The sequence below is a fragment of the Nicotiana sylvestris genome, chromosome 6 (genome assembly GCF_000393655.2).
Source record: "Nicotiana sylvestris chromosome 6, ASM39365v2, whole genome shotgun sequence".
NCBI lineage: Eukaryota > Viridiplantae > Streptophyta > Magnoliopsida > Solanales > Solanaceae > Nicotiana > Nicotiana sylvestris.
In genome coordinates, this window is record NC_091062.1 from 174,606,966 (window position 1) to 174,623,400 (window position 16,435).

The 16,435-nt window shown below is 35.8% G+C and overlaps 1 protein-coding gene across 1 annotated transcript; it reads left to right on the forward strand.

Moving 5' to 3' along the window:
* The first annotated feature begins 1,505 nt into the window (after window positions 1-1,505).
* LOC104239595 (protein TIFY 8) lies at window positions 1,506-8,737 on the forward strand. Its single transcript, XM_009794270.2, has 6 exons — window positions 1,506-2,338; window positions 3,050-3,237; window positions 3,401-3,849; window positions 3,948-4,035; window positions 7,590-7,821; window positions 8,031-8,737. Exons 1-6 carry the CDS (start codon window positions 2,098-2,100, stop codon window positions 8,117-8,119), a joined length of 1,287 nt encoding a protein of 428 aa, XP_009792572.1. The 5' UTR covers window positions 1,506-2,097; the 3' UTR covers window positions 8,120-8,737.
* The last annotated feature ends 7,698 nt before the right edge of the window (window positions 8,738-16,435 follow it).

Consider the following 16,435-nt stretch of genomic DNA (forward strand, 5'->3'; position numbering starts at 1 on the left):
TAAAGATTTATTCATCAAGATAGGATACACAAACAATGAGTAGATTTCAAAAATTATTATATTTTTTATATTAATGTAAAAGTACTAAACCCCAATGCGAAAAAATAAAATTATTTTCCTAATTAAGAGTAAATATGTAAGTCTTTGAATTAATTACTCCCTCCGTTTTAGTTTATATAAAACCTTTTAATTTTTCGAGATTTAAACTATATAAACTTTGACCAAAATTTTAAATATTTTTTGCATCGTATTGAAATGAAAATATTGTAGCTTAATAACATTTTTCGTATATTTTTTGAATATCTAAATTTAAACTTTAAAATATTGAATTAATATAATCTAATTTAGCTTCAAAAATTTAGTCAAATTAACTCTTGAAAAGTGAAAAGATTCACATGAACTAGAAAGGAGGGAGTAATTAGCAAAATAATCAATTTATTTATTTTTTAAAATCATCATATAAATAAAATTATCTTTTAAATTGATAAAACTTTTAAGGTACATACATTTATTTTCACAAGAAAAATATTGGCGGTTAAAAAGATAAAAAATAGAACAAAATTGAATATGTTATAGTTTAACTTGTTATTTATTTTTTGTATTAGGTAACAAAAATAACAAGGATGTTCATAAGATATTCATGTGTTCTAAGAAATTACAATAATGCATATGTAAGACAATTTTTTTTTTATTTACTGAACTAGCTACATTGAATCAATATTTATATTTTTTAGGAATTTAGGTCTTTTTCGTTAATTTTTGTTCAATAACTCAAATAAATTATTTAATATAATTACCTATTTTTAAAAAAAATTATATACTCATGATATAGGTACACGCGCAAAGCGTGTACCCTAAGATTAGTATCTAAAATATAAAAAACATCAATCATTGAATAATAATTAAGTGATTATGAATTACGACATTGCAATTCTTACATTTTCGTATATAAGTCGCGTAGATCAAATACAATCAAACCTCTATATAACAATTTTGTTTATTTTGATGTTGAAGTATTGTTATGGAGGACATATATTATAACATAATATAAAAATCGGTTCCGAGAAAAACTTGACTTTTATAGTGAACTATTCTTATATAGAGATATTGTTATAAAGATGTCTGTCGAGGGTCTATCGAAAATAGCTTCTCTACCCTTGCAGGGATAGGGACAAGGCGAACATTTTACCTTCCCGGACCCCACTTGTAAAAAAGTAGTGAGTTTTTTTATTGTTGTTATTATAAAGACGTCGGAATGTAGTTTCAAGGGTTAATTGGTTTTACACGTCAAAATATGAAAATAAAGCATGAAAAATATTTGCAATCTATTTAAATATTAAAAGGGTATGTTGAACTATTTCTCCTAAGGTTAGGGACGAAGAATACAAGAATCAAATTTATAGGGCGGCTTTTCTTCACAAGTAGCAGCCAGCATGGACCTTTTTTAACCCGATATGGACAATGATATGTAGTTTTTCAAGATATAACTTGTAATTAAAACAATTAATGATACTTCCTCTCTTCCAAAAAACAGCAAATAGTAATCAAAAAAATACCCACTATTATTCTCCTGCTTTCTCCCTTCCCAATACTATGCCTCTGTGTCTTTTCTTTTGTTGTGTAAGAAGCAAAAAACAAGTAAACAAAGCCCATAGTAGATGTGTGAATGGGCAAAAGAACAAATAACTCAGAACCCATTTATATGTATATATGTAATAAAAAAGCCAGTCACTTTTGCATTTTAATGAACCTCTTTCTCTCTCTTCTGTGACTCCATTACTTGTCTGATTTTTGAACCAATTTTTCTAAAAAGCACCACCTTTTTCAACCTTTTCCTTTTTTTTTTCTCTTCTTTATCTTTCATAAATTGTAATATCCGGTCTAGTTTGTGTACATCTTGAATTAAACTTGTCTGCAAAAGCTGAAGCAGATAATAAGCTCACACTCTAAGTACTTTAGCTGTGATTTCAAAATCTCCTCTTTCTTGTGTTAAAGATTGTTGCTTTTGCATCTTTCTTGAACAAATATTATTGCTTTTTGTAAGGATGAAATGGGTGTGTTTGTGATGCTACAGTACGGTGTGTTAGTACATTGTTTATGGCTCACATACAAAGTAACAAGAATGTGATGAGTAACAACAAAAGTGCTAGTGGTGGTAATACTACTGCAGCTGATAATGAAGTGAAACCAACAGCCGCCACTACTACTTTTCATGATTTTTTAGGTAAAGGGTATCCTCAAGATTCATCTCTGGCTATGGCTAGCAAATTGGTGTTGCCGTCCGAGGCATCTCCTTCTGCTTCTGTCTCTGTTGGTGCTTCTTCTGATCTGGGTTCTGGTCAGTGAAAAAACAAGCACTTATTTCTATTGTCATGTTTTGAACTCCTTTTATGCAATTAGAGGGAAACTGGAGGTTCTTTTAGCTATATATTTTTTATGATTGGGTGTTTTGAGATATAATTTGACAGCTGGTTTAGTTTCTTTTTATCTTTCCTTTTAGTCTCATGAGCATGTTTTGATTTTTATATAAGCTTGATGTTGCTGTTTCTTGTGATGTGTTTTTGTTTGTACCTTACTAAGCCTATCCTAAAGTGGGAGTTTTTGACCAAAATCATCCTTATAGTTTAAGCAAAACTTTCATTACATCCTTATAATATTACACTTACTAGAAAACATCCTTTAAGTTACCCAAATTTGATCAAAAACATCCATCTGTTAATTGATTGATTTAGTAGCTTTTGGGGAAGCTCTCTTTTAATGTCGCTAAGCATGTATTGTCTTTTTGTCAATATGTATCGATGATCATTATATTTTAGTAGTCTTTGAAGACTTGACTCAATTTTTGAACTTTTTTTAGCATTCACATATGGAAATTCCATGCATGCTTTTACTTTTTGTTCTTAGAAAAGGAAGTTAGCTTTAAAGAAACGTGTTTAAAGTGTCAAGTGATTGGATAGTTCTACTTTTTGAGAATGTCACAAGTTGCTTTTTTGATGGTTGGCCTGTATGAAAATTTGAACAGTATTTGATCATTTTCTTGTCATGGTAGAAAGACATGTAGGAAATCATTTTGAAGGAGTGCCGTTCTACGGCCTAAGGGGTGAACTTTCAGGGCCTGAGACAAGTAATCGATTCTCGGGAACTAAAAGAAGCAATTCTGACTCTTTGATGGGGTCATCAAGAGATAAATTTTCAACGCTGCGACCAGACGCATTGGAGAGCTCACATATGACAAAGGTCTGTATTTTCTTTTTTTGCCTCATCTATTAACCAGCACTCCAAAAAAAAAACAGAAGAAAAAAAAATGGAAAAACTGTTCCTAGTTGGTCTTCTGTTGTTTGCATATCATTCTACAATGCCTGCTATTTACTCTGATACTGGGAGTTTTCTTCAAGTTCAGCTACTACGAAATGCAGGGGGTGAGCCACGTGGACAACCACGTGATCAAGACATGTCCTTTGCTATGCATCCTATAAGGCCACTTCATGCCTCTTTAATATCACAACCATCGGCAACTGGTCGAACCGATGCCAATGCTTCCAAGTGGGATCGAGCTATTCCTGTCAATGTTGGCCCCACCTTGCATTATCATCCACGTGCTAGTCAAGTCGTACCTTTTGGCTATCAATCGTCAGCCAACAGGTTTGGAGATGCCAATGCGGGACCTTCTACTATATCTCAAGCAGCTGCTGATGAAGGATCAAGGACAGGAATCAAAGGATCCGGAATATTGAGGTCCATTAATGTGAGTGGTGGAGTCTCTGATAGAAGCCTTTCTGGTGTACCATTAGGTGGTGCTAAGCAGAAACCCGGGCTTCACTTGTCTGACCTCGAATCTTCTAACCCAAGGTAAGTTTAGTGGATAATGCACAAACTGCCTCATTCCATGTCTGTCTGACTTTCTTTAATAGTATCATTGAGACTTCTTGATGTTTGTTGCATGATAGTCGGCAAGGACTGACATCCGCTGGATCTCAAATGACTATATTTTATGGGGGTCAAGCCCATGTTTTTGATAATGTCCATCCCAACAAGGTTTGTCTTCTGCTTTGTCAAATCACACCTCTCTTCTGTGTTTCTACTCTTTCTGTATGTCTTTGTGTCGGTTTTCCCTTTACTTTCTTTTTAAACCGAGTAGTTGAATAAATTTAGTGTGTAGCTTAACTGATAAGTTATTATCTAATTGCTCACTTTGCTAAATTCCCGGGTCTATTATCCCAGCTATATTGTGTGAAATCATAATCCCTCATGCTTAACTTGGCTATGGTATTACCTGATGGTGTCTGTGGCGATGCATTCTTGATATGTTTAGTTTTGTTAGGAGAATTTTTGGGTAATCCGTTTCTGGTGTTAGATGAGAATTATCATATTGGAGAAGTTTTAACTTGCCGTAAAGAAGATAGTGACGGAAATAGTACTGGTATGTATCATATCTGAATGGCAGGCACAGCTGTAAATGAAAATAAAATATGACATTGTATCAACTATCAAGTAAAGCACGGCAGTGAAGTTATATGTTGTAAGGGGAATAACTGCTCTAGCAACTTGTTTCAGATGAGACACATAATGTACACTACAAAAAATAGTTATTGGGATGATGCTGCAACTGACTAATTCTGAGATGCCTTCATTTTTATACAATATAAGTGTTTCTATAAACTGTTCCTTCACGGTTAAAACAAGATATTTGGGCCAGCAGCACTCATAATATAGCTCATGAAAAGGATTAAATATCAATGCAGAAGCGTAGAGTGATTGAGGTTTGAAATATTCACTGTGCTATGATGCAATGGTACCCTCAAGTGTTATGTTGTTCGGAGAAGTGTATGCCGACTCCAGGAAGGTCAATAGTGATACAAATATGGCATGTCATTTGTGATAAGTTTTTCATGCTCTTGGGGTTCGAACGAATAATGTCTCTTTTCGTGTAACTTGAGATATTCATTAGCTTTTTGTAACAGCCAAACCCACTTTTATGCTTGGTTAGGTTTTGTCGGCTTTGATGTGGATGTCATATTTTGAGGAGAGGAAAGTAGCATAAAATGTAGCAAATTCTGTTGATTTTTTTAACTTTACACCAAAAACCCCTGACCAAGAGTCAAAAGTTGTCCTTCTTGCTCCCTTGGTTATTCGAACCCCAACCTCTTGATTGAAGGTGGAGGATCTTTTCATCACTTCTCTAAAACATAGCAAATTAAGTGCATTTTGCAGACAAAAGCCTCTAATGTAAAATCTAATTTTTCGGTTGACATTAGGAAATGGCATGGGATACATCAGGGAAGTCCTCTAGCAAATAGGTATGAGTATATACCTGGGAAGAAAATGTCGACCTACCCAGATTATTATACCCCTTGAATCATTTTATATTATTTTGGCCTCATGTTTGGGTTGGCATTAGCAAGTATAGTCAACTTTTATGTGCGTTTTTTTTTCACCTTCTTGGCAGTTAAATAAAGTTTATCTTGACTTCTCCAAAGAAAGAATACTCTTAAACTTAAATATTTTCTTAACTTGTTCCTGGCCATCTGTTGCTGCCATGTGATCAGGAGGTCACGGGTTCGAGCCGTGGAAACAACCTCTTGCAGAAAAGTAGGGTAAGGTTGCGTACGATAGACCTTGTGGTCCAGCCCTTCCCCGGACCCCGCGCATAGCGGGAGCTTAGTGCACCGGGCTGCCCTTTTTTTTGTTCCTGGCCATCCGTCCAAATTCTCTAATTTGTCTTCCCGAAATGTTCCTAGTTCTACTGTTATTCATGAATAAATTCTTTTTGTTCACCTGTTAGTCCTATTGTTGATTGTGACTAAATTAACTTGGTAACACTTTAATGTACTTGTAATATACTTAATATGCCCTCCACCCCAAAAAGATTACCTTATATTCGTTTTTGAGCCGTACCAAAATGGTGTCCTCGACTGAAGACGCTTGTCCTTAAATATTTGATCATTTTAAAAAACATTAGTGTATTACATCAGAAGTTAGATGGGAAATATGTAAAACTTTAGTTGATTAAGTGCCTATTTTAGGTTCTTGAAACCTAAAGCGGAGGCTAGGGGTCCCACAAAAAGCAAGAAAATCAATTTGGTCAAAGTAGAAGTATCCTTGGTTTTCAAAATTATTTGCATGTTTATCTCTGAGTCGAAAGCTGCAGTCATATAGTTGTCTTTTAGTTTTAAAGGTAGGTTAGTTTTGGTAAGATGTCATTTAAGGACTTGTAGTCCAGCTAGTTTTTGACTCTAGAGGAAGCTCTTAGTAGAAGTCCTTTGAACATGGGCTCTGAGGTACTTAGCAGCTAAGTACTTTGGCCTCCAGGCTACCATTCTTAGTCGTTATTGCTTGCCATCCAAGTACTGTATCTGTTTATAGACATTGTACTGTGTAGTTCCAAATCCTATTATGGATATATTTTTGGTTAGTTGCGTTATGTGGATCCCTTGTAAAGGGTGGCTCTGTCCTTTGCTTCCTTCTCTATCCTTATTCTTGTTCTTTCTACTGCTGCCACTGTTACCTGTGGAAACCTTACCTGTCTTCTTTTCATCTGCCAAGAAGTTTCCGATTTCCTTTCCACCTATTTTCTATTGCTTCAATTGTTTTGTTCCTAGCAACTGTATATTGAAAGTAACTACATTCACTACCCAGTAATAAGCAATAAATAGTTGGCAGTCCTCCATTTTCTCAGTGGCATCTTGCAAATATGTCACTAATGTCAGGCTGACTTTCATCACTTACAAAATCTCAAGCCTATAAAGAAAGTTGCATTAACTCTACCACTAGACTCGCCTTAAAACCTCTGTATACCTTCAAGCCTTTTCTATGCATCCACGCTCAGTAGAATTGAGATTGTACTTGGGGATGGAGTGTATTTGTACATTTTGATTGAATGCAAATCTTATCCTTGAATGCACTCATTTACTTGGTGCATCTTATGACAGTTTTATCACCTTTTCCTAACTTGTTTTTCTCAAAATTTCTCCGCGTAAGTTGTAAGTCTGTCCAGGAACCTAAAATTGGTTTGGCTAATCCACTTGAAAGCAAGCTGAAGTATGATAATTTCCTTCTAATTTGCTAATTGCTATTCCAGTTAGAATCTTCAATGTGGTGAGCTGACAGCCTGGCAGTGATTTGTAACTTCCAATTTTCTTCTTTCATTTTTAAGACTCCTATCCGAGGGTCTTCGGAAACAACCCCTCTACCTCCACGAGGTAGGGGTAAGGTCTACGTACACACTATCCTCCCCAGACCCCACTTGTCGGATTATACTGGGTATGTTATTGTTGTATTTTTAAGAATCCTATTGTATTAAGCTTCAGGAAATTTTGGCTTCCCGTCGGAAATTAAGGAATTTCCAGAAGAGCTATTCCTTGAGAGACTTAAAGCCAATAACTTGCTACAACTGAAAAAACTTATAAAATCCTTAAGCCTTTACTCTTCCATATTCAATAGGAAGTCCAAGTCAAACTTGGAGGTGTTTGGAGAACTTCTACAAAAAGCTTTTAAGCCATTTTTGAGAAAGAAAAAGAAAAGTCTATGCAAAAAGAATTGTGTTTGGATAGTTGTAGCATAATATGATTGGGTTTCCTGCTATGTATCAGGCAGATGTTATAATGGCCTTAGCTGGATCAAATGGAGGATCTTGGTCAACTACCTATGCTCCAAAATCTGTAGCGAGGCCATTAACTGGAGAAAATGGTTCACCTAAAGCAGAGAATGAGGTAACCAAGGGCAGTAACTTAGCTCTAATTAGGGAGTTGCATGCCAGGTCATCTGGTAAAGGCGGTTCCCTTCACGGTTTTGGTTCTGGTGATCAAATTTCTGTTCCTCAAGGTAAAAGCTTTTTCTATTGAAGTTTGAAGCTCTACGAAATCCAAGGCTCGAGCCAAAGCATATACTATAAATGTGAAACATCCTATTGGCATTTAATATATTGTGCATGAAATGCCTCGTCTCAAGCCAGTTGCAATTTCATATGACCTCAGACAACATGTTTCTACTCATGCCTTACAATATTCAAATAAGTTTACTGCTATTTGTAGGTATTCATCGAGGGGCTAGCATAAGTACGGAAGCAAAAGCGGCACTGCAAGCAGCATCAAATAGTGCTGATGAAAAACGAGAAGTGTGATGCAAATTCCGTATTGTCTAAACAAAAATGGGCTGGCGTTATCACAAATCAGGCGTATTGCTCGTTTTCTTTTCCTTTATTTTTCACTACTTCACCCCTAGAAACCAGCTGCACTAGATATCAAAGCCAAATTTCCAATCTTGTACTGCGCTTTGTTTAGTTCTTGAATCAATGGAAGTTTAGTTGGTTCTTCCAAAAGAAATGCCAGATGTTTTATAGGTTTGTTTAGACCTTGAACTCTCAAGGCATTTATGCTTCATCTGTTCACTATGTGCAGCAGATCCAATGCTGAAGCCAAGGATGTTTTCAGAAAGAAGTTTTATCACTTAACTGAATTCAGTTTTTGCTTCTTTTTGGAGTGAAATTGCCCGAGTAGCGTGGAATGGCTACAGGGGATTCATATATCTTGAGTTTTAGTTGATTGAGTTTTTGGCTTCTTAATCTAGAACATTTTATTCCAGCAGGAGCTTATTAACTTTGAAAATTGAGTCGCTAACTGTTTTAGAGTTTGAAACTCCAATTGATCTCTCCTGTTTGTAGATGTGGTAAAGAATCATGTTTGTCATTATATGTTGTTCAATTGGAAATTATGTCTTTGCGCGTGCGCGTGCCTGTGTATCTGTTAAGTACTTCCCCAGCACTAGACATAAGTACATTTGATATGGTGTATAGTGTTTTCGGAAAAGATACTTCAAAAAATTTGGCATAAAAAAATTAGACGTGTTAATCCTTTCTTGTGAAGAATCTATAAACACTCAAGAATATGATGGAAAACTGTATCTATATTGAATGCCACTTAAATACAAGTCTTCCTAAGAGTACTCCTTAAATTAGGAGACTTATTCAAATCAAAACACTATCAAAAGCTAACTAACTGAATGATAAATATGAACTAAAAGTATAAACTCTATATCTATATATAATGTAAGGTTAAGCATGAAGGCTAAGAACTAATTTAAATGGAAACCACCTTTTGTTGAACATGGTTGCGCCCAAAGTGGAAGTCTACATCAACATGCTTCATGCGACTATGAAGGTCCGGACTCTCGCTTAGGTAAGTGACACCAATGTTGTCACAGTAAATTGTGGGAGTATCTCTGACATGAAGCTTCATCTCAAGCAATAGGTTTCTCGCCCATAACAGCTCAACAAGAGCGTTGGCAACAGCTCTATATTCCACTTCAGTTGATGAGCGAGCTACAACTTTCTGTTTTTTTGAAGACCAACTGATAGGGTTTCGATCAAGAAACAGAATATTGCCAGATGTGAGATCCTATCAGTGAGATCTCCAGCCCAATCAGCATCAAAATACATGTGCAGATTAAAATCAAAATTTGGGGACACATGGAGGCCAAACTGAATTGTACCACGAAGATACCTGAGAACACATTTCACAGCTTTCCAATGTAGGTCCGATGGCGATTGCATAAATTGGGACAACTTATTGACCGCATAGGAAATGCCCGGTCTTGTAAAGGATAAATATTGAAGTCTGCCAAGACCTGGCGATAGCGAATGTGAGCATGTGATATTTGCCCTATTCAAAATACTCCTATAAAATCAAAGAAATAGATTTTTTCCCAATTATTTGCCATTTTATAGGATTTTTTTCTAGGATTTTATTAATTGTTTGCATTTTTGTGCACCTTTAATTTTTATAAAAATCATGAAAATTCCCCAAAAATGTCAAACACATCATGCATTGCATTTAGATTTTGTTTTCATATTTTTAGGATTAATTAGTTAATTAATTGCTTTATTAAAATAAAAATCACAAAAAATATCATTCATTTATATTTTTAGCCTTCAATGCTAAATTAGTAATTTTTCCTTCATTAATTGAGGATTAAATAATTTTTTTGTAAATATTATAAATAGATAATTAGTTTAGTTTTACAAATTAGATTAATTTAGGATTTAATTAGGATTTTTAAATTAATGAAAAGAAAAAAAAACAAAGAAAAGGAATTGAGATACAACAATTGGGTCTTTGATTTATTGGGCGACCCAAAGAACAAAATTGGTGGCCCAAATATAATTTTACCCATTTCACCCGAGCCCAGATATTCCCAATACCCGGTCCACCGCTTTAATAAATTAAACGTCATCGTTTCCCCTCCCCTTAATCCTAGCCGTTGGATCATTTTGATCCAATGGCCCGCAACTGATCTCTTTTTTCCCTTATAATTGTCGGACCAGACCCCTACCCCCAAAACACACACTCACAGACCCTTCTTTGTTTCTTTAATCGTCGTCGCTAGCCACCCGCCGGAAATCGCCCCACGGCGGCGGCGATACTAAAAACCATCCCAAAATTTACAATCCCTAGCCTCCCCTCATCACTAGGGCTGTGCATTTGGATCGGATATCCGAAATTCGAACCGATCCGCTCAATTTCGGATTTCGGATATTTGGATCGGATTCGGATTTGATTTTTTAAAATTTAGGATTTTCGGATTGGATTCGGATTTGTATTGTTTGAACCCGATCCGATCCGAAATCCGAATTTATTAGGGGAAGTATCTGTTATCAGAGGAGAAAGAACAACAAGTTGTCGGATTCGTTTTAGCTATAGAGAACTTCAGAATGCAACTAATAACTTCTCAATAAAACTTGGGCAAGGTGGATTTGGTTTAGTTTACTAAGGGGTTCTTGCATATGGGACTAGAATTGCTGTGAAGAAATTGGAAGGCGTTGGTCAGGGAAAGAAAGAATTTCGGGCAGAAGTTAGTATTATAGGCAGCATCCATCATCTTCATTTGGTGAGACTGAGAGGCTATTGTGCTGAAGGAACACACAGGCTCCTGGCTTATGAGTATATGTCCAAAAAAGAATAAAAGAAAGGTCCTTAATAATACGTACAATCCGATCCGAAAATCCGATCACCAAACCGATCCGAACTTTAAAAATCCGATCCAATCCGATATAATTTGGATCGGATTCGGATTGCAATTTGTGGAATCCGAAATCCGAAATTTCAATCCGAAATATGCTAAATCCGATCCGATCTGATCCGTGCACAACCCTACTCATCACTATCCTACCACCAATTTCCCAAAATCACCACCCATTTGTTTTAATTTCAAATCTGAGATTCCAAAAGAAATGAAAACCCTAATTCGTTCCTCTTTCTGAGTTTTAATGGTTTCAAGGCTCGATTTGAGCCAAAATTTATGCCAATCGATTGTTCTCAGTAAGAACAATCGATTAGTGTCATTTTTGGCTCATTTCAAAGCTCACCGGATTCCGTCCAAGTCAACACTGACCGGCCAAGCTTCGTCAAGCATCGTCGTTCGTTGATTTACCTTGTTTGTTCAAGCATTTCCGGCCAAATCAGTATATGTTCCTTTTCTCTCTTTTGGTTTCTTTTTCTATTTTCTTTCTGTTCTTTTATCGCTAATTAGTTTGTTTATTTTGATTAGTTCAATTTAAAAATAGGTTATTTAAGTTAATTACATGATTTGGGATTAATATTTTGGTTTGATTTTCTGTACTGGCCGAATTCAATTAGTGTGTTCAAATGCATAAATTATCAATTAACTTGTTAAAGTGTTTGGTTGATTAATATTTGTTCCTGTCAGTGTGTTTGTTCAGAATTGAAACTTGGGGGGGGGGGGTCTAAAGGAACATGGAAACTTAGGGTATTTAGAATCAGAAATTAAGGTGGCTAGAGAGACCAATTGTGAAGTTGAAAATAGAGGAACTTCAGATAAAATATCAGAAGCTTCTAGAGGGGACTAAAGTTTTTTTTTAAATCAGAATTTAGGTCAAAGTAGGGACCAAAAGAGGAAATTTTCAGAAGTAAAAGGACTAAGAAAGTTGAGTAAATATCTAGATAGGACAACTGTCCTAACAGCTGTACCAAGACTGTCAAAAAATGTTGTACTATCTGACCTTTTAGGAATTTAGGACAGAATATGCCTTTTTGATGTCGTTTTTATATACTCTATAAAAGAAAAAGACCTTTACTGATTCTGGACAGAATTTTCACACAAAAGAAAAGCTTATGAGATTCAGAATATCCTTTTCCTTTTAAGACTGATTTTGAGAACCCTAAAAAATCTCTAAAGGTTCAGCTACTATTCCATTGGTGGCTAGTTCCATTTTTCTTCTGATTTTAGCAAAGACTTAAAAAATTCTTACTGGGATTTCTGATTTTCTGGTTCAAGTCTGGTTTAAGTTGAGGCTGTGCACTGCTGTCGTTGGCTATTATTTATTTCCTGTTGAAGTTCGTACTATATTCTGTTCTTTGCTGCATCCAGGTACCTCATGAACTTTGGGTGACAAAAGATAAAGTGTAACCTGTTATTTTGAAATGGAACTTCAGATCTTTCCTTTGCTTATGATGTATTCTATGTATTTAGCTAGTTTTTTTTAAACTTTGTGTAAACATGCTGAAATTAGTGTTCTACTCTATAACTTAGTTGAAATATTTGTAAGTATGGATGCTCAAATAGTTCAACTGTTCCCCGTGATGTTTTGATAATTTTGAAATGCTAAGTAGACACATTAGCTCATCTTTCATTATTGGGAACACTAGATAAGTACTGGGTATGGCCAAAGTAGGCCATATTTGATTGTGGGTATACTTAGTTGAAGTATTTTAGCATTTCAATAGTGTTTAAAGGAATTGTATGTTTAAGTTGCTTCATGAATAGGTTTAGAGTTTAATCTTTCATTATTAATGGCATGTTAATAGGTTAAATTCATGATATGATTTTTTATCATCTTTGATCTTTGTCCAAAAATTCTGCATTTTTTTGTGTATATGTGACTTAGAGGATATTAAGCCTCAAGTGGGTATTAATGTCAAAGACCCTTTTATGTAGTTCCAGTATTTATGTTGTTCCTTTTTCTTATATGTAGAAATAAAGGGAATCGGGCCTCATTAGGGACTAAACGTTGCAAGTCCTCTTGTTAAAATAGATGGGCCTGATGATGGCCCAGATGAGGCAATTTTTAAAAATCAGACTCAATGTGCACCTGTCCCATTTTTTCTTTCGTTTTGAGTTCAAGTTTTAGCCCAGCCACTTTCACCAAGTTTAGTCATTGAGTTTTCTGTTTTAGTGTAACAAGAAATGGATCTTTAAAGCCTATTCGTGAAAAGTTGGGCCTGGTATTTGGCCCAGTCAAAATCGTGTAGCCGCATGTACCTCTATCCTCACTTCTGGGCTCAATTTTGAGCCCAGCTCATATCAACCCTATTCCTCTTAAAAGTTTTCTTTTTTTATAAAGTATTGGGCCTGCTACTGGTCCGATTTTTAAAATTAAAGACTTGCCTTATGTTTCCTATACATACTTATAATTAATAGCTTTTTATTGAATTTCAAATTAGATTTAAATAGGAGCATCCTTAGTTTGCTTTAGTGAAATACAAATCTTTTAAAATAAATCGAGGCGTGCCATTCACAATTGAATCACCTAATCTATGGCCCTCATATTAATATTATAACTTAGTGTAGAAAATATTTTGAATATTTGTAGTTTGCTTTAGGCGCGTTTATAATAAAATTATCATAGCTACGGGTATGGTTCCCGTGACGTAGTTGTGATACATAATATCCAAATTCGGGGGTACATTTATGTGACCCGGCCACAACTTCTAATAACTTTAATAAATTAAAAATGTTGTAGATCGTGGGTACGGTTCCCGTGACATGATTCGCAATGTGTATCAAACAAACAAGTGTACGACAATTGTAACTTGTTCCAGAATAATTTCGTAAAATAATTAAAAGCGGTTATAAAGTTAAAAATTCAAAATAGGTTTAAAATGTGTAGTAAATCAGATAATAGGCCAATTGTTAATAGTTTAAGCAACCATGCTCGAACCACGAAACCCGGGAATGCCTAACACCTTCTCCCGGGTTAACAGAATTCCTTATCTAGAATTTCTGGTTTCGCAGACTTTAAAATGAAGTCGATTCTCCTCGATTTGGGATTAAAAATAAACCGGTGAATTGGGACACCAAATAAATATCTCATTTCGATTTATATCACTTTAATTGAAAAAACTCCCTCATATACCCCTCGAGTGGAAAAAGGAGGTGTGACAGCTCTAACGACTCCGCTGGGGATCGAACCCAAAATCTCTAGTTCAGGGTTCAAGAATTCGAGCTAATAAATGTTATATTTGGCTTTCATTTATTATCTGATTGTTTATTACATGTTTGGGCCTAATGTGCTAAATACCACTTTTTACCGCTTTGATATTATTTGAACTGTATATAAACTGCTGCGAAACCCTTCTCTTCTCATCTTCGGGGAAGTGCACGCTGGCGTGACTTCTTTTCTGTTAGTGTCATACCCTAATTTAGAAAGAGGTTCGGATAAGTTACAAAGCCGAATGACCTTTTGGTTCCCAGTACGTGGCCCCCCGGCTCGAGTTGTCCACTAGGGTACACCAAGTCTACAATAATACACCCAAGTTTTAAACCTAGAATAACTCAGCCTAATGTCGGATCCCTAGTAGGACCGCTTATTTGCATCATGTGCATTTGACTTTGGGGACTTAACACAGGGGTTGGGTCCGTCTAGGACAGGTGTACACAAAAATCAAAAGACCATCCTGATGCATTAAACGTGTTACTTGTACCATTATTTGCTTCGGTTTGCATGTTGACCGGTTTCTAGAATAGGGAAAAAAATGGGAAAAATCAAATTAAGGTAAGAGAGAGATAATTACCCGCTTTTAAAAAATCTAGTGTCCAAAATATACCGAAACTCTGCCGAAATTTTGAAAAAAAAGAGAGAGAGAAGAAAAGAAAGAGAAAGAAAGGAAAATTGTTTCAAAATACTTCATGTTTTCTGTGGCATCAAAACTGACCGAACTACGCGGGTTTGATTCTCATCGAATGTAGAATACGTAGGCAACCCTCATCGGGTCCAGCCCCGCTTTTTCAGAAAATAACCCAAAAATTTGAAAATGTTGTCATTTGTTGTCATAAATAAAGTGGATGACGTCGTTTTTGTCTAAATAAGCCAAACGTCCTGATGGGGCGTCGGAAGGTCGTTCTTGCAAGAATAGCCACTGACAGTTTCTTTGCTAATTTTTGGCCACCAAGAAAACACAGCCCTAAAATCTTTCATTTGAAGTACTGAAGGGCCGTATTTGCAAAAGTACCCGTGTTTATTTAAATTTTGCAAAATGACCTCTTTTTATCAGCTTTAATAAAATTCACTTTGTTTTAAACCAAACACCTTAATCTAAATGTGCAGAATGACCACGAGTCAATAACAGTGATTGTTCTCTTTTACAGGTATTGCACAAATGTAGAAGTTAAACTAAATTGAAAACAAAAGAGCAAGGTGATTTTGCAAGCAATTTATGTGAGATTTGAGTGTGTACTCCTGAAGGTACTTGAACGAGATAGAAGAACCAGTTCCATTGTGTGTTTTCTTATTCTAGTTCAATTGTAGAAGGTGGTTCAAAGTTGTACCTATCCAGCTTTCATAGAAGCAATTGTATTAGGTACTTTGAGAGTTCAAGTTATAAGCTAACTTGAAGTTGTCGCAACAGTTAGAGGATGTTTCCTACAATGGGATTTGAGGTAATCCTTAGGTTTACAAAGAGTTTTATGAATACTATTTGGGCTCAGTTATTTAGTGAAGTGTTGGGGAAAATCCTACTGAGTAGTAGGTCGTGTTTTTTTCACCTTTTGAGTCGGGTGTTTTCTACGTAAAAATTTCTGTGTTCTTTATTTTATGTACTTTTAATTCCACAAACAGTAGTAGTTAGAACACCTAGAAGAACCTGGTTCTTCTAGATCGAAAATTGGGTACCACACAAATCACCCCCCTTCTTGTGTGGTATTGACGCTTAAAACATCAATTGGTATCAGAGCAGGTTATCCTTGAAGAGGCTAACACCTTAGGAAAACATGAGTGCACCACTTGGGAACTGGGAAGGGCAATCCACTGCTAGGCCTCCACTTTTCAATGGTCAGTATTATTCTTGGTGGAAGAACAGGATGAGGGATCATATCATAGGAGAAGACTTTGAGCTCTAGGACATAGTCACTGATAGTCCTCTAGCAACCATAAAGAAGAATGCTGAAGGAGTGGATGTGCCTAAGATAAGGGCTGACTGCACTGCTGATGAAGAAATGGGAAGAAAGGTGAGATCATTGGGGTTGGAAAGGTAGGTAAGACAGACTCTCACTCCATTGAGAATGTCTACTTGATAGATGGCTTGAAATACAGCCTTATCAATGTGTCACAACTGTGTGACAGAGATAACCTTGTAGCATCACCTCTACTAAATGCTTTGTGACTAATCTTACCACTGACAAGATTGCTTTGCAGGGAAAAAGAGTT

Coding starts and splice junctions, on each gene's coding strand:
- LOC104239595 (XM_009794270.2), top strand. CDS start 2,098: ATGGCTCACATACAAAGTAACAAGAATGTGATGAGTAACAACAAAAGT. Junction 2,339..3,049: donor TTCTTCTGATCTGGGTTCTG/GTCAGTGAAAAA, acceptor TTGTCATGGTAG/AAAGACATGTAGGAAATCAT. Junction 7,822..8,030: donor TCAAATTTCTGTTCCTCAAG/GTAAAAGCTTTT, acceptor TGCTATTTGTAG/GTATTCATCGAGGGGCTAGC.